Consider the following 24,749-nt stretch of genomic DNA (forward strand, 5'->3'; position numbering starts at 1 on the left):
GTTACACTATCTACATCATGAATACAATATAAGAAAAGCAATACTTGACCTTCAAAGTGACTAATCATAACAGTTAATTATTTTATAACATAATTACATAATACTTCTTTTGGGAAACAGAGAACTTTTACTCAAAAACTACTTTTTAAAAAAAGGCAAAAATCATTCAGTTTTGGAAGCTAAGATACTCAGAGAATCAAACTTAACTTATCTGCTCTGCAGCAATTAAATCTCTCTTGGATCCAGTTTTCATGATTTATATGATGAGATCGCAAAAGATTCTTTGTGGATCTAATTGTTAAGGAAAAATATAAAATGTCTAAATAAACTTAGAATTTAACAAAGCTGATACAATTTAAAATATTCAAATATATCAAAGATGACATACTTCTCACCTCTAAGTATTACCAGAAGACCAAACAAATAAAACTTTTGGCAAGTTGCTTATATATCTGTCAAAAAAAATTGTAGGTAGTTGTATTACTCTTACCTCTGCTACTGAGGGAAGAAAACCATTATTAAAACAATAGGCAGGGCACCAAATTTTTCTCAATTCTCTTTCTGAAAATTCATATTAAGTTATATAAATGTGTTCCTCCTCTAAAAGAATTTGTTATACTGAGTCTGTACATTTCTTTGTCGCTAATAGCTTGTTGGTTCATCACTGTGGTCTCTGCCATTCTTTTTTCTCATTTATAATTCTTTGTCAATGCACACAGGACCTCCTCCTAATGTTCTGCAATACTGAGCACTGAACCCAGTGCCTTTGCAAAGTGAGTTATATCACCATCCCTTTTTTATTTTGAGATGGGGTCTCTCTAAATTGCTAATTTGCCCAGGTTGGTCTCTAACCTGAAATTTCCTGCTTCAGCCTCAGAGAATGCTAATATGATAGCTCTGCTTCACTACATCCAGCTACATACTACCTTTAATAAACCAATGCACTCCATGATATGTATCATTACTAGAAATTTTTATTTGTATCAGGGAATGAAGATATGTTACCAAATGTTGAAAAAAGATGTTGCTGGAAAAGTCTAGAGATACCAACTTATTGCTCAAATTGAAGATGAATTAGTTACTTTAAATTATGCAATGCAATATTTACTAAAAGCTATCATATGCTAAACACTATTCTAAAGCACTATATGCAAAGATACAGGGATACAAGAAGTTAACAGATAAAAGCAACCAAAACCAAGAATAAAGCTGAAGGATTCACCTTCCCAATTTCAAAATTTAATACAAAGCAATAGAATTCAAGATACCTGTGGTAGTAGTATAAGGACAAACAGATTAATGAAGAGAATTAAGCGCAGTTATAAACCTGCATGTATAGTACAACTGGTTTTCAACTGAGATGCCAAGATTACACAATGGAAAGAGTAATTTTTCCAACAAATAGTGCTAGGACAACCAGCCACATTTAAAAAAAAAAATACATCTGTGTCTTAAGCTCACACCAAATACAAAATTAACTTAAAATGAACTAAATATTTAAATATAAGAACTAACACATTTAGGAGGAAATGAGTAATTCTGTATAATCTAAATCTAGCAATGGATTCCCTCTTATACTAAAATCTCCTCAAAATAGCATAAACAAGAAGAAATAAACCACACATCAACAAATTTAAAACCTTGGGTACATTATCAAATTTAAAAACTTTTGTGTGATCACAACTTGATTGTGAAGGACACAATCAAGAAGATGAAAACAATTACCCATACAGTGATCGAAAATATTTGCAAATTATAGAAACCTATATAAAGAATAAATGAAGAACTTCTATGACTCAGTAAAAAAAAGACAAAAAAGCAAGAAGACATCTTTCAGGAAAACATCTGTTTCTTTCAAGAAAACATCTAAAGATACAAAAATAAACAATAAGCACCTGAAAAAAATGATCACCAACATTAAAGAAATGCAAATCAAAACTGTGATGAGAAGGGTTCTATACCTACTGATGGATGAGGTAGGTGAGGATGGTGAAAAAGTCAAATAACAAGTGCTGACAAAGATATGGGAAACTCCCATGACAGTGGTGGGAATGTCGAGGCACCCACTTTGCAAAACATCAGCATTCTACTCTTTGGTACCCTATTTATCCCAGAAAAACGAAAACAGAACATCCCATAAAAACTTGTACATGCATATTTACACCAGCAATGACCCAATGCCCATCCACTGCTAAACAGATAAACATAATACACTCATTAAATTACTGTACCATTAAATGGAACATTATTCAGCCATATAATGAAACGATGTTTGGCACATGCACAACATGAATAAAACCTGAAACCATTATGCTAAGTGAAAGAGAGTCATAAAAGACATATCATATGATTCCATTTACATGAAATGTACTGAATATGCAAATACACAGAGACAGAGGTAGATTAAGGGTTATTTAGAAGCAGGAGGGATGGGGACTGGGAAGGGTGGGCAACTGATAAAGGGTACAGGGTTTCTTCCTGGGGTGATTAAAAAGTCGAGAAGAGGCCGGGCATCGTGGTGCACACCTGTAATTCCAGCACTCAGGAGGCTAAGGCAGAAGGATCACCACGCGTTCATGGCCAACCTCAACTACATAGTGAACGCAAGGCCAGCCTGAACTACACAGTAAGACCCTGTCTCAAAAAAAAATCTAAAAGTGACCATGTTGAATGCTGCACATATCTGTGCATATACTAAAACCACAGATTTGAACATTTTAAATAGGTATGTTATACATTATATGAATTATATCATAATAAAGGTTTTCTTTAGGGAAAAAAGGGCCAGATTTCTAATTGTATAGCTGTTTTTCCATGAAATCTGAATTCAAATTTACAGCAGTAAGGTCATGGAGTTGTAATATTTTTGGTAGTACAATTCAAATATATTTAGATTACTATAAGTTTTCAGCACTAATATAAAGAAGGGACACCTGTTATTTCTAGGAAAAACAGAATAACAATACATATGTGGCAAGCCATATCACACAAATCTCTGCAGAGCCAAATTAACTCATTTTAATCATTTATTATTCAAATTCTAAAACTGAAAAGGCACTAGTAAATTATCTCAATTTAAAAGGAAAACAATCCTACTTATATCGAAACAAGGAAAAACAAGGATCTCATGGCAGCTTCTATATTACCTCTCTCAAATATCATTTCCAGGAAGAATGCTCTTAGATGCAAACTCAGTAGTACAGCAAACAGAAATCTTACACAAAAAATGCCAAAAGAGAAGGGCAATCCTTTGTCTCTTAATCATTCATTCTCAGAAAATGAGAATGTGTTCAGAATGTAAAAGGAAGAGGTGCCAAGAACCAGTAAGATTATTAGGAAAGTCGTGTCACTGATAATTTAACTCTTACTCATACCACCAACAGATACACATTCAGTGCCTGTGATGCACACAACTAGCAGAACAAGACACACAGTGATGTATAAAATATACACAATACCTACTATAAGCGCTTCATAACTTACATCTGCTATGTATGTTTCCCAAAAAGTATAAAGTTATTTCTCTTAATTTCACGTGTTACAAATTCTAGCTTAAAAGAAATGGAAGAAAATTTGAAAGGAAAGACTTCACTGTGAATATTAAAACTTTCAATATTTAGAGAAAAATCTAAGCCATATTAAAAAAGTTAAAATGGTGAAAGATATTGTCCTTAATTTATGAAAGGCTCATTAAAACTGCCAAGAAAGGCTCTAAAATACTGACAAAAAGATGGATAAACACCACAGAAAGATGATCCACAAAATAAATTCAAGTAGCAGTAAGACATTAAAACTTGTTTTCATTTATGCTAATAATCAGATACCAAAACAAGATTGCTCTGTCTGGCCTACTTTTATTTGCAAACATTTTTCAGTATTCAGAGTTACAAAGAGTATGGTTAGGTATATACACTGTGTCACTTATGCATTCATACACTGTTCCCAGAGGAAATTTTTAATAGATACCAAAATCCTTGCCAACAAATTTGTATACTGAGAGGTTCACTACAGTCTAGAATAGTAAGAACTGTTAATAATTTAGATGGTCTAATATTTTACTAACACGATAAATACAATGCATTTAGATATGTCCACTTCAACCTAAAGAATCTCTCCCATTGCTATAAAATGTATTTGGTCATTATTCTTGTGATCTTCTTATTGCTGTAATAAACTATTATTTAAAACTTCTACCATGTCTTTTGAGAAAGAGATAGTATATAAAGTAGAAAACCAGAGTCTAAATCATAACAAATATGAATTAGAAACCTGGCTTCTGGTATTCCACACTAAAATATCTCTTAAAGCCTTACATGCCCACTTGGAAATGCACATCCATTTTATAAATTCACTCCAAAAAATTTACATAAAATACAACACACCACTTAGATGATGACACATATGTAGATGACAGATATAAATTTCTTAACATTTCTGCACTAAATCATGAATTATAAAGTTTCCACTACTTCTTCAGAACTAGACTATAAATTCTTTGAAGCCAGGACATGCTTTATGTTATGCTTTATTTATATAATAAAAGACTGGCTGGCACAAGAAACAACCCAACTGTGATTACATCAACCAAAAACAAAAAGGCCATTTGGTGTACAGGAACCAACTTAAAGGAATCAAGTTGAGAACATTTGGGAATTGAGAAGAGTTCAGTGTGGATAGAGATTAAATCAAAGAGGAAAGGAGTTTGGCAGGATTGTTGGTCTGGACCTCAAGGTTAAGCATGTCTCAAATTTGGCTACTGACAGGCAAATCTGCATACACACCCAAGTCAAGGCTTCCTCAGAAATGTTGCCTTTCAGTGAAATTTATGGCCTTAATTCTAGCTAAACTTAGGTAGAGAGATCTTCAAATCAGTTCCCCCGGGCCTGGTTATTGAGCACAGGAGACTCAGTTTACCACTGGAACCCCCAATATAACACCAGCACTGTTGATAGAGCAGCCACTGCTGCACAACGCAGACCCTGCTCAATAAAGCACACTTACAATCAAGTGAGTGTGCAAGGGAAACACATGAAGGGAGGACAGACTTCATGGGTAGCATTAGTAAAGTTTCAGTTTTTAAATTTCCTTCACATGGTCAGACTAATTACTCTCCTGTTCTAGTAACTGTTCCTCAGTGTTCCTCTTTGTTTTCAGCACCAGGATTGAAGTCTCAAGACAAATGTTTCTGGCATTTCCAAAGCACTTTCTCCCCAGTTCTTTTAACATCCTACTTCCTAAGACAAATGAGCATAATGACATAACTTTTAAATTATTTTTGTTTAAGACACGTGTTATCAGTCAACGTTTCACTACAGAAATAGATTTAATATAAGATACATAAATAGACAAGGATTTACAAGGTAGGCTTACAATAGTCACCTGCAGAAACGGGTACAAAAGAGTACAGTGGGGCAGTGTGCATGCTGGAGATTTAAAGGATCCAATCAAGGGCTGAAGGCCTGGAGTTCACTGTAGAGCCCTCTGCGGGTCACATGAAGAGGACAAAGGGTCTGCAGTGGAAGGCTGACAGGTCTGCGCTGCAAATCAGGACTCGGGTATCCAAGGCAAAGGCAAAGGCAAGACTGGAGCTGCTCTGAAGAAAAGTAGTGAGCCTTCCTTTTCCATTGCTCTTTTTATCCCATTCAGGATAAAAGTCTTTTATTAGTTGGTGCCACTCACAACACCAAGGTGAGTCTTCTGCCTTCAGTAAATCCACTCAGTAACACCCAAAACTGACCTAATCAATTAGAATTTTTACTCTTACAATGGCTAACTATCACAATGTGATATCCAAAGTTAAGTGTGTGCTGGAGAAAGGAGGTAAAAGGCCAGTGATACAAAGCTGCCATCATTTTACCTTGCCAGGTAAAGATTTCGGGAGGCGGGTTACTGGGAATTGAACTCAGAATCTCGTGCTTGCCAGGCAGGCACTGTGCCGCTGAGCTACATCCTCAGCCCCAAGACATTATTTTTATATTTGTTTGAACATAAAATCTGTCACCATTCCCTCCCCAAAAAAACTCCACAATTTACCCTGAAAAATAACTTTATAGAAAAAAGTCATTAGCGTCATTTTATAGCTCAACTGCAAGCTGATAACATCACTGCCTATCTGAAACCCCCACTAAAGGAGTCAATCCCTTAATGGCATATTCTCCCAGAGAAACTTTTCTTAAAAGCATTTTACTTTAAAACTCTTCCCAAGTCTTCCTTCCATTAGCCTGTTAGAACAGGGACTGCTGCTCTGCGTGAGCTGACACCTCATTCTCTACCCACCTTGTGTGTCTGTGCTACAGCCCCCAACTCCTTACACTGCTTTTCGCTCTTTTCGTTCATCCACTCTCCCCACAATCATCTCTAGAACTCTACCCACTACTAGGTTTCTTCTAATTGACTGTCTTACAGCACCCTAAGGATCATATGCTTCACATTCCCTGCGAAATAAATCACACACACTCAAAGCTGTATCATTAAAAACAATCTCACAGACTTTAACTCAAATTTTTCAGTTGTGAATTCAAAAATTACATAAAATGCTACCAGAATCCCAAATATAGTGAAATAAATTCTTTAAACTATTCAAATAGTTATCGACTATTTAACAAGGCTTAATATAAATATAGCAAAGTGAGTGATATACTAAACCTAGGCTTAAGAATAATATCAAGTCCATCTACTCTACTTAAAAGAAAATAAAGGGTATGTAACTGTACAACTCACTTAGATGGACTAAGGACTAGGGAGAAAAAAAGAAATTCAATGGATCAAAATTGCTTTCATTTAGAATTGAATTTTTTAAGTTTACCTAAGGGTAAAAGAGGACAATCAATGTTGCTTTGACCTAGAAATATAAAAGAAAATGCCTAATAAGGAAAATATTAATCAAATACTACCTGAGACGATTTACTGCCCACTATTTTAAGAAATACTTTTACAAGAGATTAAAACAAACCAAAATTATTGTAAGGATACAATCTTAGGAGGTTCCAATAAATTCACAAACAAGTCTATCATTTGCCATTACATCTTGAACATCTCATACAGAAAACAATATTAAGATAATTTAGGGATGAAGAGAATGTCCATGATGACCATCTTACTTTCAAATAGGTCTCAGTCAAAAGAAAGACATATGAACAAATTTTTAAAACATGATACAAAAAAATTAAATAGCTGATTAACATAAGACAGTATCCAACCTTGCAGATAATTTTTAAATGCCAACTATTTAAAATAAATTTTTTTAACCTATCAAGTAGGCAAAGACTTCTATTAGAAAGAATAAGCTCACATATTCTTGGCACAAACTGTCAAATATTCTAAAGAGCAGTCAGCAAAATAAATTAAATATCTTAAAGAATATACCTCTATGACATATAAATTCAATATATAAAATTCTATACTTAAAGAATAAAACAGAGTATAACTAAAATACACAGAGTGTAACTAAATTACACTGCCAGGATTTTATTCTAATAAAGTAGCATGAATATACAAAGATTGAATTAAATGCAATGCTTCTATTATTGTTTATAATAGCACAAGAAATAGAAACATCTTCAAAACTCCAACTTTTGTTATGATCACAAACCACTTCCTAGAAGAGAAACAGGAGAAAACATGAAGTAGAAATCAGTACACAGTTGCTTTACAACATAGGTTCCTACTGCAGACTACATCCATGCCAAATATCACACAGTGAAAATTACCACGAACTACTTCCTTAAAAGGTACCATACCAAGGTTTAATTGCAGTTGCTTAATGATGTATAAATTTATGATGCATCTAACAATACCTTACAGCTATGAACTGTTATTCTCCAAAAGCTTGATTTCAAGAATAAGACAGCTAAAAATGAAGAAACAACAGAGGCCAACTTAAGTATCAATCCAAGTATCTTGCCACTACACCTGGCTGAATTTTATTTTTTTTATACTTGGGCCACGACTAATATTGTTTAATTAAAGAAATAAGCTTCCTGTGTAATGCTTGTATGTCTATAACTCAGAAACGCATTTACCTCTCATTATGTATTTCCTATCTCTGGACGGCTATGACAAATTAATTATAAAATCTCTTAAAAGGACTAGCTTACAGGTAAATAAGTACTTCCACAACCTGAGTATTTCTAAAACCCCAGAAATTAAGTATCACGCATGATACAGATGCAAAAATAAAATCTGGTTTTCTCTGTTGCAATGCCAATGATTTTTTAATTGCTGATCTGCTCTTACCATAAAGTTGTAAATGTTATTCTTTGCTCTTTTGTGTTATGTGTCTAGATAGCAAAGATTCTATTTATCAGGATAACATCAAATACACAATTCTACAGAGTATGCCAACTTACATCCTTGATTATTTAAGAAAACAAGTATCACACTTTTTTTAAAAAAAAATCTTTTCAATCACGTTATTTGCCTGTTTACTTTTAAGTATACCTTTCAAGTATAGTCAATTGTTTCTTGATAACCCATGATCCCATCATAAAGTACTCAAATCTCCTGACAACTTTTGACATTTTGTATTCCACAGTCAAATTGTAAATAATACATTTTGCCCCTAAAAACGTCTTTATGAGATTTGCCAGTGGTCCTCTGGATGGTCTCAAATATTTGTGTTTTATCTTGTGAAAAAAGAAGTGCTAGAAATAACTGGGATTACATGAACATCGAATCAGAAAAGATAGCCTTCTGTAGGTTAATTTTGTATTGGAAAAACATAAATATTTGAAACACTGTTTGTCATATGAGTTCTCAGAGAACTGTCACTTCTCTCCTTGGCCATGACATGCTTCCAATCAATGGTGTCCTGAAGCTACTTTGCTTATATTACACAAGTACAAAATGTTATCAATAATGATTTCCATCTCTTTAATTTGAATCTAACTTCTTCTAGGCCAGTGGTTTTCAAATGAAGACTCACATCACTGATTGGTGAATTTTTATTAATATATACAAATGTTTAAGACATATCCCAGTCTTACAGAATCTATCTACTTGCTCTTCTTAATATATACTTGGTATATTCTAACTACAGGCTTGGTATATCAGGTCTATGTAACGTTATACCTAAATTTTTTTTCTCCACATAGGATGTGTTCCTACTTTTTAAAATTAGATGTAATATCCATGTTTCCTTGAAAATTGAGTTAATCATTACATCTGTAAACATTCCGTTCAAAAATGTTTTGGAAACTTTTGTTTTGGATGTCAGAAGAACTACCAAATACAATTTACCAATTGCCTTATCTTGTCTTGTAAAGAAACTTCACTGTTTCTTTTGCTTTTGAAATTTTTCAGGAGTAAATTTCAAGCTAATTTAAGTTTTTGGTTACTCACACATAGGCTTCTCATTTACTGTGCTGCTTCCCTAACAGCTCCTGTGATCAGCTGCAGGTCAACTGCCAGTCTTCCACAAAGAAGGGCTGTCTCAGGGTCCATGGAAAAGGACTGTTGCAGGTACTTTTGGAGAAAGGCCTCTCAGGGCATGTTTAAACAGCTCTGAGAAAATGCTAATGGACTGAGTCAGGATTTTTAGAACCATAGTCAAGAAGATGGATTCATGAGATGGCTAACCAAAGATCAAGTAAAACAAGACTTATAGAACTGACTGAACTGATGAAGGATGACTATAGGGGTTTTTTTGAATACTGTTGCTGTTAATATATTTTAGTTTTTTATTTTATTAAATTACTTGCTATGGTTTGGATATGGTCTATCCCTAAAGGTGCAGGTGTTAAGAGCTTGGTCCCCAGGATGGTAAAGTTTGGACCTTCAAAGACAAGGCCTTGTGGAAAGACCTTCAGTCAACTGTGGGTATGTCCTGAAAGAAATCAGGATAGTTCTCTTGGGATTACAGTCTCACTTTTGGCTTCCTCTTTGGCAACTGCTCTTACACAATCCCACCACTGCTATCCATATCAGGTGATATAATCATGCAGGCCCTTACCAGAGCTTGTGCCATGATGTCTGAACTTTCAGCTACCAAGGCTGTGAACTAAACAAACCCCTTTGCTTAATAAATTTAGTCTCAGGCATTTCATTACAGTAATAAAATCACGGACTAATACATTATAGTTAATTTGTGAGATATAAATTAGGAGAACAGTTCTGCCATAGCTTACTAATAGGAAAATGATATGGCAGTTTGTAAAGAAAAATTGTAGGGATGGTGAAGAGACACACATACACACACAAACACACACACACAAAGATAAAACCAAGTAAAGAAACATATCAAAATGTTAAGGATAAATATTTTTAGATAGTACAGTTACAATTAGTTATTCTTCATGGTTTTCATAATTTTCCAAATGACATGTCTGATTTTTATAACTAGTGAGATTTCTAACTAAGATATTTTATTAAATAAATAAATCTCATTCATTTTTTTGAGGAAGCAGCAACCTCAATCTAAAAAAAAATCTTAAATACAGTGTACAACTTTTAAAAAATGAAATTAATCTAAATTATAAAGACACAAGTTAACTGAACAACTAAATGAACTTCAAAAGGAAAATCTGTGGCTACGGACCTAAACTAGTTTAGTACCACACTTCTGAATGTACTAACAAGATTTTTGACCTTCCAAGGACCAGTAAGAATTGCACACTCTTTTGCAAAATGTCACAACTAAAACAAGTGGAAATCTAGGAAAGGTGGATCCTAAAAACCTTTTTCTTATTTCTATAGTTTCTGCAGATACAGAAAAACAAAGTTTCTTGAATAATGTGGCCTATTGAAGCTATTTTTAAACCGTATCTAGCTTTAAAATATATTTGATGGTTTTTAAAAGAAAATTAATTACAATAGGACTTTCTCCTTTTTACCTTAAACAAAAAAGGAAACAAAAAGATAATGATTGCTAGTACACTATATAAAAGGTATTACTTCATTTCTCATAACAACAACCTAGGAAGTAGATGCTATTATTATTTTTGTTTCTCAAAAGAAAAAAGACAGGCTGGGCGTTTAGCTCTGTGGCTCAAGTAACTGTTTGGTAAGCATAAAGTTGTGAGTTTGATCCCTGGTACCTAAAAGGAAAAGAATTTTTAAAAAAAAGACTGAGAAAGGTCAAATAACTTTCCCAAAATCATACAGCTAGTAATCGAAAGGTAAGATTCAAAGCCAACCAAATACTGAAACTTATGCCCTAACCAATATATTCATTGCTCACCCAGCAAGTATCAGTGAAGAGCCTAATGGTTAGGTGCTATGCCAAGAATTGGGATATGAAAGACAAGGTCCTGTCTTCAAGGAGTCTCATGGTTACTGATGGCAAAAGACAGTAAACGAATATAAGCACAGATACATAGCTACAAATGGTAGCTCACTCCATGGCAGAAAACTACAGGGAGTTCTTAAAACACAAACAGAAAGACCTCTAATCTAGGTGTACATGGAGATGTCAGAGGTAACAATGGCAATGCTTGAGAGAAGACCCGAAGCAAAACTGCACTCTCACCTACACTCCTACATGAATGAAGTCAATTTTTCCCCCTTACAGATATCTCTATTTGGAAAACTTTAAATACAGATCAGTGTGTTATAGGAACATGAATAAACAGGCTGAGGCAGACTCCTACTTCAACCCTAATTTTACTATAAAATTAATCCAAATTTTTATAATGATTTTACAGTTCTTGCATTTTAAAAATAGAAACCAAGAGAACAATCCTAAGCAAAAAGGATAAGACACATTCTATACTCTTGCCTACAGGTAACAATGCTGTTTTCTAGAAGAAATTACTGGACTCAGATTCTGCCTACCAACTTCAAAATTTCTTTTGATCATTCAGCAGATAAGAACCATTCTTGATCTCCTGACTCAGTCTCCAAGGACAAGGTACAAAGTAAAACAACACCTTTATTATTTGTAGGACGGCCATCTTTTTCAAAGTGATTCATGATCCATTTGTAATAAAATCAATTTAGTAGGTCATGATGAACAATTTCTAAAAAAAAAGAACTACCCACACATCATATATTACAAGTTCAAATATTTCATAAAATTTTTATTTCTGCTATACAGCACATACATATTGTTACAAAATATATCTCTTATTGTAGGTTACAGTCAGTTTAAAAATCACTGCCACACACAAAAAGTCAAATCTTACTGCCTACTTGAGCAACAAGGCAAGTGCAAAAAAGAGTAACAACTAATTTAACGAGGCTTGAACACTAGCTTTTAACTTTTGTGTGAGCTAGTTCTATGGTGGAGGGTTATACAATGAATTTGGAGAAGTTTTTTTTACTTTACCTGAGCACTGTTTTTGGAAAAAGCACCTTTCATATTTGCTTGATCCAATAAAGGCTAAACAGTCTACAGCACTGCATAGCGACCCAGTACCTATTCCTGTGAGCTTTGGCTGCAGCTGGGCTAGGGGAGTCAGGTGTCAGATGAACACCTTTGGCTTTGGGCCCTCACCAGAGTACAGTGTGACACCCAGGAAATGGAAGCAAGAGCCACTAAAGCCCTGGTTGTTTCATCTTTAAAATGAGCCCAGGTGATCTCCACATTTCCTCCTACCTCACAATTCCCATTACTTATCTCAGTAAGTAATGATGAAAAGTTGGATGAAATAAAACTGAGGGGCCTCCCACCCAAAAGACTTCAAATAATAAATAAATTCTGCATTTGAGTAAAAACCAAACACACATTCAAAGCATTTGTGAAAGAAAAAAGGTTAGACCTGTATGTTTATGTTCCTACATAAAAGCCTTTCAATTTTAAATAAAAATAATGTGTTAAGTTTTCTTTCAAAAATTTCCTCACAGAAACACTTGGACACGATGACAATTTCTAGTGCTTTGACATCCTTAAACAAGCAACCTTCCAATAGGACGTAGTAAGAAAGTTCTAGAGTTCAGCAATACCAATACCAATAGTATGCTCACATGCAAGAGAGCTTCTACTAACAGAACAATCTAAACAGCTTTAAAGCTTGGCATTTACTTTCTCTAAAGATAGCTTGGCTCTTCTGAAATAATGTTGAAATGAAGTCCATTTATAAAACACTGTTGATAGAATGCCTGATATATTCTTAATAGCACTGCCTGCAGCTACTTTTAAACGTAGCATTCACAGGTTCCATGAACCTAACACTTTTACTGATGTCTGCAAAATAGGATAAGAGAATGTACCTGTAAATCAAAAGTAATCTTAATTTGGTATGCTAGTGAATAAACATTTAAGAGCAAATGGCACTCCATTACATAAGTCTGAGATCTGTGGAAATCTAAGAATGAACGCAACACATCTATTCCCAACAGACTGTTCCTTTTAAAACAAAGCCATTTCAAATACACTTCTGATAAAGGATAAAACAGTTTAACATACATATTGAGGACAGTTATAAATATTAAATAATTGTATAACATAAAAATATCAAACAACTGGGATGGGGAAAGGAGAAAAGAAGGAAAAAGATTATACGTCCCTATATACATTCATGTATATACATATATATGATAACTATACTACTAATCTCTGTTAGCTCATCAAAAAGAATACTTTGTATTTTCATTGTTCAATTGTTTGATCATTTTTTCATGCCTAGGTATTAAATGCGAATGACTTTAAAGGTAACAATACACGATGTATTAACCAGTGTTAGTCTCCTATTATTCTGTTTTGAAATTCTGTATCATCTTTCTTTATTCTTTTTTTTTTTTGCTTTTAAAATTAAAGAAATTTTTTAAATATCAGAAAGCAAAACTTTGTTTTGTCACTATTGAAACTTTTTCTAGTCTACATTTTTGTTACCCAAGATGAAGTGAATATTCAGTTCAAGTATCACATGGAATCTCATCAAATTTCAATTTTAAATAGTAATTCAAACTAAAGAGATTTAAAATTATAAGTTTACCAGTTAAGAATTTGGTCCCTAAAATTAGCTATTTATTTTTTTAAAAATCAGTATATTATAAAAAAATTTTTAGGAAAAAAATAGCACATGACCCTTCAATTTTTTTCTATGCACACTTTTTATAATGGAATAATATGATTAAGATTTTAAGAAGCTCTACCAAATTAATAATTTAAGAACAAATAAGAGAATATGTTCATGCACATGTCAAATCAAGAAAGAAATGAGAATGAATCTAGCAAAAAAGACAAGTGACTGACCAAAGACTTCTTTCAGCCTGCTTTCCTCTGGCACTTAAAAATCACTACCTGAGACCAAACAACCTCTCTCTGAAAGGGACCACAATTTTAGGTAACTAGTTTGTGGTTTTTGGCTTCACAGATTATATTTCAATTTTCAAAATGTACATTTCTCTCCCCCGGCTCCAATCTGAAAAATCCTAGTAAAGAACCCTAATGCTCTGGTATGGGTCAAAGGTCTACGCCTACAGTCAGGAGTCTATGTGGAGAGAGAGAGAGCAGCTTCAACTTATATTATAAGCTAGAATCAACAAAAAGATACTTCCAATGGGGACAAGGGAAGACAGGGAGGTAGGATACTTGTGACAGCACTGTAGAGACACAGGAGCTTAGCACCACAAATCTAGGCCAGCATCTTATACAAATACTGTTTTGTCATCTGCTTCAGGCACTGAACACAATGAAAGGTACGTTCTAGAGTAAAAGCACTTGAGAATTTTTTTTTTTAAATATTCAGGTTCTCCTAAAAGACTTTTAGCATGAGTAATTTCATATTCTTTAAAAAAGTACTTTTAATAGCTGCACAGAACTGTAATTATTTTTCAACTTAATGTTATGGTTTAAACTCAGAAAACAACTTACCATGGTAATATTTTTTGAACACAACTTTCAAAAAGAATTTCACAAAAGCACTAACCACTGACAACTGTGCCATACCATTTTCAGGAACTAAGCCAAAGGATTTTTCATGGGAAGTGCGGGGATTATGATGTTCCTTTGAGTCTTACATTAGTAAAATATATCCTGCCACAGAAAGTTTCCTTAAATTTCTTTAAGGAACAAGAATATCCCCCAAATTAATGTAGGAAAAGAAATGTTTATCATAATCTAATTAAAATCTTAAGGTTAAAAATACACTATAACCCAACCAAGGGACAGTCATAACAAGGTGGAAAAAAGCAGCCTGTGTAACAAAGACTAGAAGAATGAAAACCTAGGAGTAAAACTATCTCCCTATCATACTAGAAGTGGGGGCTGTGCTGGACAGGAATGCAAGCCAACCACTCTGGTCTGTTACCATTAGTCACTAAGATGATTCAAGTCATTTCCCTTACTAATGCCACAGTTACCAACCAATCTCTTAATTATACTTTGGCTTTTGACAGACAAGAGAACATGCTGACCAATCTATCACAGACCAAGCTGAGCAGCTGTGCCTGAGAAGGTGAGGCTCAGCACCTGCACCTTGCTCATATGATGTGATGCCAACCTAGGAAGCCTTAGAATGGTCAACCATCCTCTTCTCTTTAAAGAAACTATCTTCAGCAGCCAACTGATAGGCAATCTTAAAGTCTTTAAACAAAACACATACGACCTGGTAAAATGGAAAGACAGACAAGAGAACACTGTAAATATAAAGATAATCATTGAGTAATGAGGAATTATTAAGTAATAGGAAGGTATTAAGGCAAACATCCAGAAAGTAGTAAAGACTTTTATATTCCCATTATTTTTGTAAAGCTCAGAACAAGATTTGTAAGACATCAAGAAAACTCATGACAAGGAAAAGGAGCAACTTCTAACAATACAAGAGCGTCCAGTCAAAGTTGTCCCAATTCAAAACACGAAGTTTCTGCCACCACTAGAGCTTTTTGCCACTGCTGTCAGGCAACTGATCATTTCTGTCTAAAGCTACCACTACCGTGGTCATTCTGGAGCTCCACAAGACTGATGATAGTAACATCCAATGTCAAACTGGAATAAGCAGGCTCAAGCCGGGCATTCAAACTGAGAGATTAAAGGGTCTCTGAGTGGTGGTATTTAGTGGTGGTATTTTATTAGTGAAACCATTATTCAACTGAACTTACAAGAACCCCATTACATAAAGTAACAGACATTGCTTAAAAACAAGCTATTGGTAAGATTCACTGGTATGTACTTACAAGATCAGTAAGAGCAATAAGGCTCTACTTAATATAAATATTTTAAATGAAAGGTTACAGTAGACTTAATATTCAGTTTATTTATTTTTTTAAGGGCACAGATCCAAGAAATTACAAAGGTAAATTGTTCAAATTAGTGCTCATAGCTCGTCTGGCAATTACTGGACTCTACTAACTGACCCAGAAGCATAAAACAGAAATAAGGAATGTTTATTACAACACTTAATCACTAACAACCATCACACTCACCTTGAGTTCTTCACCAAAAATAAGGACAAGAAGTATCCACAACTGACAATAAGCAATAAAAGCATAATAAAGTACTACCACCTCTCAACCTGTTTTGTGTTCTTCAATCATTGCATAACTCTGGCGTGGGGAGGAAAGCACACAGAGAGCAGATGTACTGGCTGCCTGGCATCTGCTGCAGTGGTGTATTGCAGTACAGCTTTGGAGATCAACATGTACAGGCCTGAAGTCTACTGCGCATCAATACAACCTTCCTAATCAATAAGGTGGCAGAACAGCTTTACTTGGGTTTGCTGCAAAACCAGTTAACCTGATATCACAAATGATCATATTATTGGTCTCCAGCATGTTAAAAGGTTTCAGGTTATCACATTTTGAAAGTACACATTGGACTTCTTTTAGATGGTTAAACATAACAATAAAAATATAAAAGAAATTCAAGTAGACAACTGAAGAACCCCCACAACATCTTTTACCAAAGACCTAAAGTAAGACTGTCAGAAGTCAGCTCTGTGTATTGAAAAAATGATGACGATGAAAGCATAAAAGAAACAAAACAATAGGTTTACCAAGTAATCTGTTTCACAGATTTGCTATTGTAAAATTAACTGCAATGTTGCTAAGAAAAATATTTTTAAGATCTTCTTGTTCTGTACACTGCTGTTCACTTAATGTTGGATGAAGCCCATTACCCTGACCTATTTTTATTATAACAAAGACAGACAGAAAGCTGGCTGCAAAATCAAGGTTTGTTTTTGTCACTGCAAAAGCACTCGCACTTGCAGCACGTTTTCATTTCTCTGCCCTTCTCACTTTTACCTAAAAATGTTCATTTTTTCCCAGAAGTTATATAAAATTATAATTTCTAATCTATACAGAATGAAATCACATCCCATGATAATTAAGGCATGGAATGCACAACCAGACCTTTGTTCATTAGGAGCTGTGAAACTCCAGACAAGATACTTAACCTTTGTGCCTAAGTTACCTTGTTCATAAAAGATAGATAATAATAGGACCTATCTTGCATAGTTGTTGTAAAGGTTAAATGAATTACTAGCAGTAATTTTATAAGTGCTAAGCTTTTAAGCATTTAATAAGAATTCAAAATTTTTTTTAAAAAATTCAAAGGAGCCAAAACTGTTCAAAACTAAATTTATTAAATTTACATAATAAACTGTGACAAAATTTCTAAGAAATGTTACATGAATTCAAAAGAAATTCTCCTTACACACTCTACCATTATTCAGAAAAACTTTTAAAAGTTCACAGAAGTATTTTAGAATTGAGAAAGTAAAGCAATGACTTTTTTCACAGCTTATAAAAATAAATGCGTTCGGGCCGACTGAGCTATGACAAGGGAGAATGCAACCTCAGATTTATTTAAAACTTCTTTAAACAGGAAAAAGAAAGGACACTTAGTTGATTTATTCCTAGAACCAATCAATACAAAGCAAGATCGCAGGACGGGAGAAGCTGTATAAGTAGTTTCATCATAGGGGACAGGGGGCAGCAATTTGCAAGTTGCCTCTAGGATGCAGAGGGTCTAGGAGTAATAGAGTATTTGAACATTCAAGCGTAAGCATCTAAGAGGAAAGCTTTTAGTTTAAAATAAAGATAAAAAAGTAATTAACACGATCTCTAAGAGGCAAAATGCAGCTGAATACTTTGAGTACGAAAGTTCCATCTTAAGATTTCCTGCATAGCGAAGTTTTAGACAAATCAACCCTTACTTTATATGCACGTGCAACGCTACTACTAAAGGACAGTACTGTACAGGGCCCTCAGAAAGAGAAAGCAACCTGTCTATCTGATCAGTCTAAAGTGCTGTTTCTCCCCCAGAGAGACAACAGACACGGGGGGAGGGGGGAGCGGTAGGACGATGCGGGGCAAAAGCTAGGGTGCTCGGACTTCGCGAGTCTTCTTTCCTCGAGGGGGGTCAGAGTGAGAGACCACCTCCGTTCAGTAAAGAAATGAGGAATTCCAGTGCTCCAGAAGCTCACTGCAAAAGTGCTGCGCTGGGCTCCCGGTCCCCAGGGCCCTCAATGAGTCCAGAACTAGCCTGCAGGTTGGGACACCGGGCTGCACACTCCGGCAGACCCTGCGGCGCGCGACCCGAACAGAGGTCGCTGTCGCGGTGACCGGCTCCTAGGGTTGCACCGCGCCCCTTCCGCAGCTGCCAAGCTTGGATGCGTCCTCCCCACCTGAAAGAAAGAACCCCCCAAGCCCCTTCAGCCCCCGATCGAGCTCCGGCAGCCAGCGGCTGCACAGCTGCACTCACCTCGCCGCCTGGCTGCACTCCTGCTCAGGTTCCTGCGGCGGCGGCGGCGGCGGCGGTGGCGGCGGCTCTTCCATGGCGGCGGCAGGGGTGACGGCGAAGGCGGGAGGGGGGACCAGCTCGTCGACGGCTTCCCTCATCCGTGCACAGAGCCCTGCATGGCCGCGGCAGGCAATAAGCTGCAGCCTGGCGCCTAGGACCCGAGCCCTGAGTGCAGGAGTGACTCGGCTCCGCCTCCGCTTCTAGCCCGCCGCAGGAGCGATGCGTGCCGCGGCCATCTTGAGAACGGCAGCCGGTTGGGCTACGGCGGGCGGCTAGGGACAAGCCTCCCAGGGCGGCGGCCGATGAAAGAATCTGAAGGGCGGGGACGTGGGGGGGGGGGTGGAGCGGAGCAGCGCGAATCCCAGTGACCCGTCGGTGTCAGCGCGATTCTGTCCCCGGCCTCTCTTTCCTTTCTCAGGCGACGGGTGACAGCGGGGAGTTGTGGTGCAGATCTTGACCAGGTAGGGGCCTGGGCAGCTCGCGCGGCTTCCAAGTAGTCCGCTGAGCGAGGGCCTGGGCCGGTGGGCACCAGGAATGCTAGGAAGAGGCAATAGTGTATCCTGCTGCTAAGTGTTCCCTCTGCTGCTAAGTGCTTTGTAAACTTAAGCCAGTAGGTCGCCGCCGCCAAAGGCTGATGCATTCCTGGATCCCATCTTTCCTAAATAGAGATGATGTCACCCAGACACCCACAAGTCAGACTAAAGAAGAGCGCCAGCCATTATACTGCTGCTAAAACTCAGATTTTTGAGACTTGAAATAAAGTTTCTGGAAACTCCAACCATTGAAGTGACTGGTATACTCCAGGCAGAAAAGAACACCTTTCCACACTAGATCACAAGGTTAAATTTTCCAGACTCTTGGACTAGAATGTTTCCACACTGGCGGGAAAAAGAATTCTGAAAAAGAAAAATGAAGTTTTAAAGAGTTATTGAAAAATTACAAAAATTGCAATACATCATTTTTCTTAGCATGTGGAACATCCCAGCAGTCAATTGCAAATGCACACATATTTTCCCATGGAGTGAAATCCTCAATCAATTAAAAAATAACATTTAAAATGACGTATGTAAGTTTCCATTGATTCAGATTTTTAACAAAAAAAACTTTATTCAGTTAAGTTTTGATAAGTAAAACAAATTTTTGAATAAATTTTGGTAAGAAAACTGACCCAGACAGAAGTTTAAACATAAAAATCAGGTAAGATTGGAAGGCTAGCTGTAAAATCACTTACATTGTGCTAACTTCAATGTATACTAGAGAAATTTCTTTGTAGTTAAAAAAGTTTCACCATTTTTGAATTATAATAGTCTGTAATATGTACTATTCTGAGTGCTGTGTTTCTGAACTGACATTTATGTATTCAATAGCATGCATTCAGCAAGTGCTCATTAAGTGCACGTATGTATTAGATTTGAACTGTACAAAATGCTGGAGAGCAAAATAGACCAAATTTTTTTTCCTATACAGCTAATTGCCTCGTAAGAGGAGAGAGAAAACAAAGCAAAACAAAACTAAAGTATTCAAGGAAATAAACTGATTTTTATCTTGATAAAAACTACAAATTTCTAGTTACTAATACATTTCCATTATGTGAAGAAAGCTCAGCAAAGTATTTCTCCAATTGCTGAAAATCTAATTATCTATTTAATTTTCCTTTGCAGTTTGCTGGGTCAGAGCACTTGTTAGTGCATTAGAGACTGTACAGAGTAATAAGCTAAATGCCACTCCTCTAACAAAGCCTTATGCTATGTAGTCTTAAGAATTTGTATTCCAACTAACTGCAACTGCTGACAGTGAGCTAGCCACTAAGCACAGATATCTAAAGCAGGAAACACGGGACAAATACAAATCAGCCTCAAGCAGGACTATCACTTTTTTCCAGGGTCCACTAGAGGATAATGTCTGGTTTTCACAGGATCCACACAGTCTTACATTTAGCAACTCACGTAATGCAGCGCTTGTAACAACTCAAATTAACTGGTACTAAACACTCAGTGTAAGTGCAACAACTTTCTGGCTCATCCCCTCTCTGGGTCCAGGCATACTGCTCTCTGATCCACCTCCTCCAAAGACTCCCACTGTGACTCCAGGGATTCCAACAGGTTCTCCCAATATCCACCCCTTCTGGTTCCACCCACCCCACATCCTATCCTGTTCTTCCCTTTGCTGTCCCCCCTACAGTGTGTATGCCTTCAGGAGACATGCCATTCATCTTCCTGTCTACTCTACCTAACTGTCCAGCACAGTATCTGATAAATAGTAAGAGCTCTGCAAATATTGTTTTGAAACAGTTAATGATCCAACGTCTTAAAATATACCAAATTATACATTGATTGCTTTAATCTGAAATCACTTAAGAACCTCATATAAAACTTTTGAATAACCCTATATCAGTTAATGAAATTGAAAACAGTTAAAACCTTACCAACAAAGAAAAGCCCAGGTCCCGTTGGATTCATAGCTAATTCTACAAGAAATTTAGAGAATTAATGCCAATACTCCTCAAACTCTTTAATGAAATTGAAAGAGAAACAATTCTCTCTAACTCATTCTTGGAGGCAAATATTGCCCTGATAGCAAAACTAGAGAAAGACCCAACCAAAAAAGAGAACTGTAGGCCAATCTTCCTAATGAACATAGATGCAAAAATCTTTAATAAAATATTAGCAAACAATGCAGCAAATCATCAAGAAGATTATACATCATAACCAAATGGTCCATCCCAGGAATGCATGGTTGATTCAACATTCATGAATCAATAAACATAATACACCATATCAACAAACCAAAGAAAAAAATCACATGATCATCTCAAAGGCTGCAGAAAAAGCTTTTGACAAAGTCCAACACTCATTCATGATAAAAACCTACAAAAAATCAGAATAGATGGTCTTTGTGTCAATCTGATAAAAACAGTCTATGACAAAACCAACAGCCAACATCATACTAAATGGACAAAAATTGAAAGCTTTCACTCTGAAATCAGGAACAAGACAAGGATATCCACTATCAAAACTATTCAATACAGTTCTGGAAATGTTAGCCAGAACAATTAGATAAGAGAGAGAGAAATAAAAGGATTAAGGGTAGGAAAGAAAGAAGTCTGAGAATGACATGATACTCTACGTGGAAGACCCCAAAAACTCCACCAAAAGACTTCTAGATTTAATCAGCAAATTCATTGGCATACTTGGATACAAAGTCAATGCTCGAAAATCAATAGCATTCATGTACACACAACACACTCACTGAGACACAGTTAGGGAAACAGCCCCTTCACAATAGCATTCAACAAAATGAAATACTTAGGAAGCGATCTAACAAAGGAAGTAAACAACCATACTGAAAACAATAGTGCTCTGAAAAAGGAGATTGAAGAGGGTATTAGAAAATGGAAAGATATTCCTTGCTCTTGGATAGGAAAAACCAACATTGTGAAAATAGCCATACTCTCAAAATTGTTATACTGATGTAATGCAGTCGCAGTCAAAATACCATTAACACACCGCACATATCTAGAGAAAACATTCCTAAATTCATTTGGAATCCGAAGAGACCTAGAATAGCCAAGGCAATCCTGGGAAACAAAGGCAAGCCAAGAAGTATCAACAATCCCTGACTTGAAATTATCCTATAAAACTAATGTGATAAAATCATTATGGTACCAGCAAAAAAACAGACCTGAGGATTAGTGGAACACGTTAGAAGATGCAGACATGGCCAGAAACATACTCAGCCTCTTTATCTTTGACAAAGATGCCAAAAATACTTTCACAAAAGAAAGATAACCTCTTTAATTAAAAAAAACTGGCTTTCCACATATCTAAGACTAAAACTAGACTCATGTCTATTACCATGCACTAAAAGCAAAGTGGATCACATATCTAAATATTAACACAGAAACACTAAATCTACTAGAAGAGAAAGTAGGTAGAAATCTTGAAGATCTAGGAGTAGGCAAAGAGTTCATGAACAAAACACAATCTACACAGTAAGTATTTCAAAGACTCAACAACTGGGATTTCATCTTATCAAAAAGTTTTTCACTTCAAAAAAAATCACCAACAGAGTGAAAAGAAAACCCACAGAATATGAAAATTTTTAGCCAACTCCCCCTCAGACAAAAAATTTCTATCTAGACTATATAAAGAATTGAAAAGAATCAGGTCTCCTGAATTCAAAGACTCAATCCAAAAATGGGCATGTGATATGAATACACACTTCTCAGATAAAGAAATACAAATGGCAAATAAATACATGAAGAAATGCTCAACATTACTGGTCATTCAAGACATGCAAATTAAAACAACATTAAGATTTCATTTCGTTCCAGACAGATTGGCTATCATCAAGAAATCAACTGATAACAAATGTTGGTAGGAGTATAGACTGATACAACCACTGTAGAAATCAGTGTGGAGACTCCTCAAAAAACTAGGATTAGAGGTCACATTCAACCCAACTATTCCCCTTCTGGATATCTTCTAAAAACAATGAAAAACGTCATACCACAGTGATATATGTCCATCCATGTGTATAGCAGCATAATTTATTATAGCTAAATCTTAGAAACAACCCAAATGTCCACCAACTGAAGAATGGGTGAAAAAGATGTGGTATTTTTATACAGTGGAGTACTATTCAGCTGTATAGATGGATAAACTTGAAGCTGTTATAGATAAATAGATGCCCCTTGAAACCATACCTGTGGACCAGCGGCATAGGTGCTTGCCTGGCAAGTGCAAGGTCATGAGTTCAATCCCCGGTACCAAAAAAGAAAAAAAAAAAAAAAAAAAAAAAGAAAAGAAATTGTACTTGTAAGTGAAGTAAATCAGACTCACATTTGTAAACATCATTCTGTCTCCTTAGTGTAAGAAGCTGAAAAACTAAATAAGATTCAAAATGTACAATAGATGTTGTAAAATGGGAAGAAACTGCTCAAAAAGAAAGAACAAGTAGGATAGGGAAAAGAGAAAAGAAAAGGAAAAAAATATATATATATCAACACACATGCTTGCTAAGGTAATTATACTACTAATCTCTATTAATGGAAAGAAAAGGTTTGTGCTTATATTGTTTAAACAATTTTCATGCTTATATCTTGTAATCTGAGCAACTACTCTGAAGATAACCATATGCAACTTATTAACCATTATTAATCTATTATCTTGTTTTGAAGTTCTCTATCATTGTTTTTACTGTTTCTTCTCTTTAAAATAAAATTTCAACAAAGACCCATAACTTAAGAAAGGGCCATTTGGCCTGTGTTTTCCTACACACTGCAAGTAGTAAAGATTCTTTCGGGAAGGAAGTCCTTCACATCACAGCACCAAAAATGTCTCAATGACTGTCGGGTAATTAGGATGACAATGAACTGAAACAACAAGAGAACACCCTGAAGGAACCCTTATTTCCACTGCCTTCTACATGCACCCCCTCTCCTAAGTCTCTTAGTAATATCTCCGAATTTTCTACTCTCACCTATATGTTCCTTTATCCTGTCTTTATCTCACAAAGTTGTTGTTCTTTGTCTGAAAAGTATAAAGCATTGTGTGTTGATCATTTCTTGTGAAAATCTCTATGTATAGGAAAAAGTAAAATTTTGATGCTTTTCTTTTGTTAGCTTTTATATTGATTTCTTCAACCCAGTCATAGAGCCCACAAGAGAATAAAGAATTTATGAAGGAGGGTTCTTTTCTAACATTAATAAGCTACTATATAATTACACTTTCATCTCTGATTTCATAATGTTTAGCACATGTTTGGCCTCATTACCTTTAATCATGTAAAATGATTACAACAATATCCTCAAAGAATTACCTCTTTTTGTCTTTCAGGCTTAATTCACAGCCCAGTGTCGCAACACAGACCTGTAATCCCAGCCCTCTGGTAAACTGAGGCAAGAGGGCCACAACTTGAACCCAATCTTTGCCACTTAGTGAGACCCTGTCTCAAAGGAGGCAGGAGGATTGGTGGTCTGGGAATGTAGCTTAGTGTAAAAGCCTTGAGTTCAATCTCCAGTACCAGGAAACAAGAATAAAGATTGGGAGGAAGGCAGGAAAGAAGAAAGAAAGAGCGAGGGAGAGGAGAGAGATTAAATTCACATAGCCTTTATTGAACTTCCTAT

At 35.8% G+C, this 24,749-nt stretch overlaps 1 protein-coding gene across 5 annotated transcripts in view; it reads right to left on the reverse strand.

The window, feature by feature from the left end:
• The window catches only part of Map3k4 (mitogen-activated protein kinase kinase kinase 4), a 157,151-nt gene that overhangs the window by 90,271 nt on the left and 42,131 nt on the right, over positions 1–24,749 (reverse strand). For all 5 annotated transcript variants that reach the window (XM_063233096.1, XM_003466360.5, XM_063233095.1 and 2 more), the window contains one exon: positions 18,584–19,518. In XM_063233096.1, the coding sequence (XP_063089166.1) occupies positions 18,584–18,720 (137 nt within the window). In that variant the 5' untranslated portion in view covers positions 18,721–19,518. Of the gene's footprint in view, positions 1–18,583; positions 19,519–24,749 lie in introns of those variants that run through there.

Source organism: Cavia porcellus, unplaced genomic scaffold (genome assembly GCF_034190915.1).
Source record: "Cavia porcellus strain 051 isolate PalLab524CR breed Dunkin Hartley unplaced genomic scaffold, mCavPor4.1 scaffold_22, whole genome shotgun sequence".
NCBI classification, from domain to species: domain Eukaryota; kingdom Metazoa; phylum Chordata; class Mammalia; order Rodentia; family Caviidae; genus Cavia; species Cavia porcellus.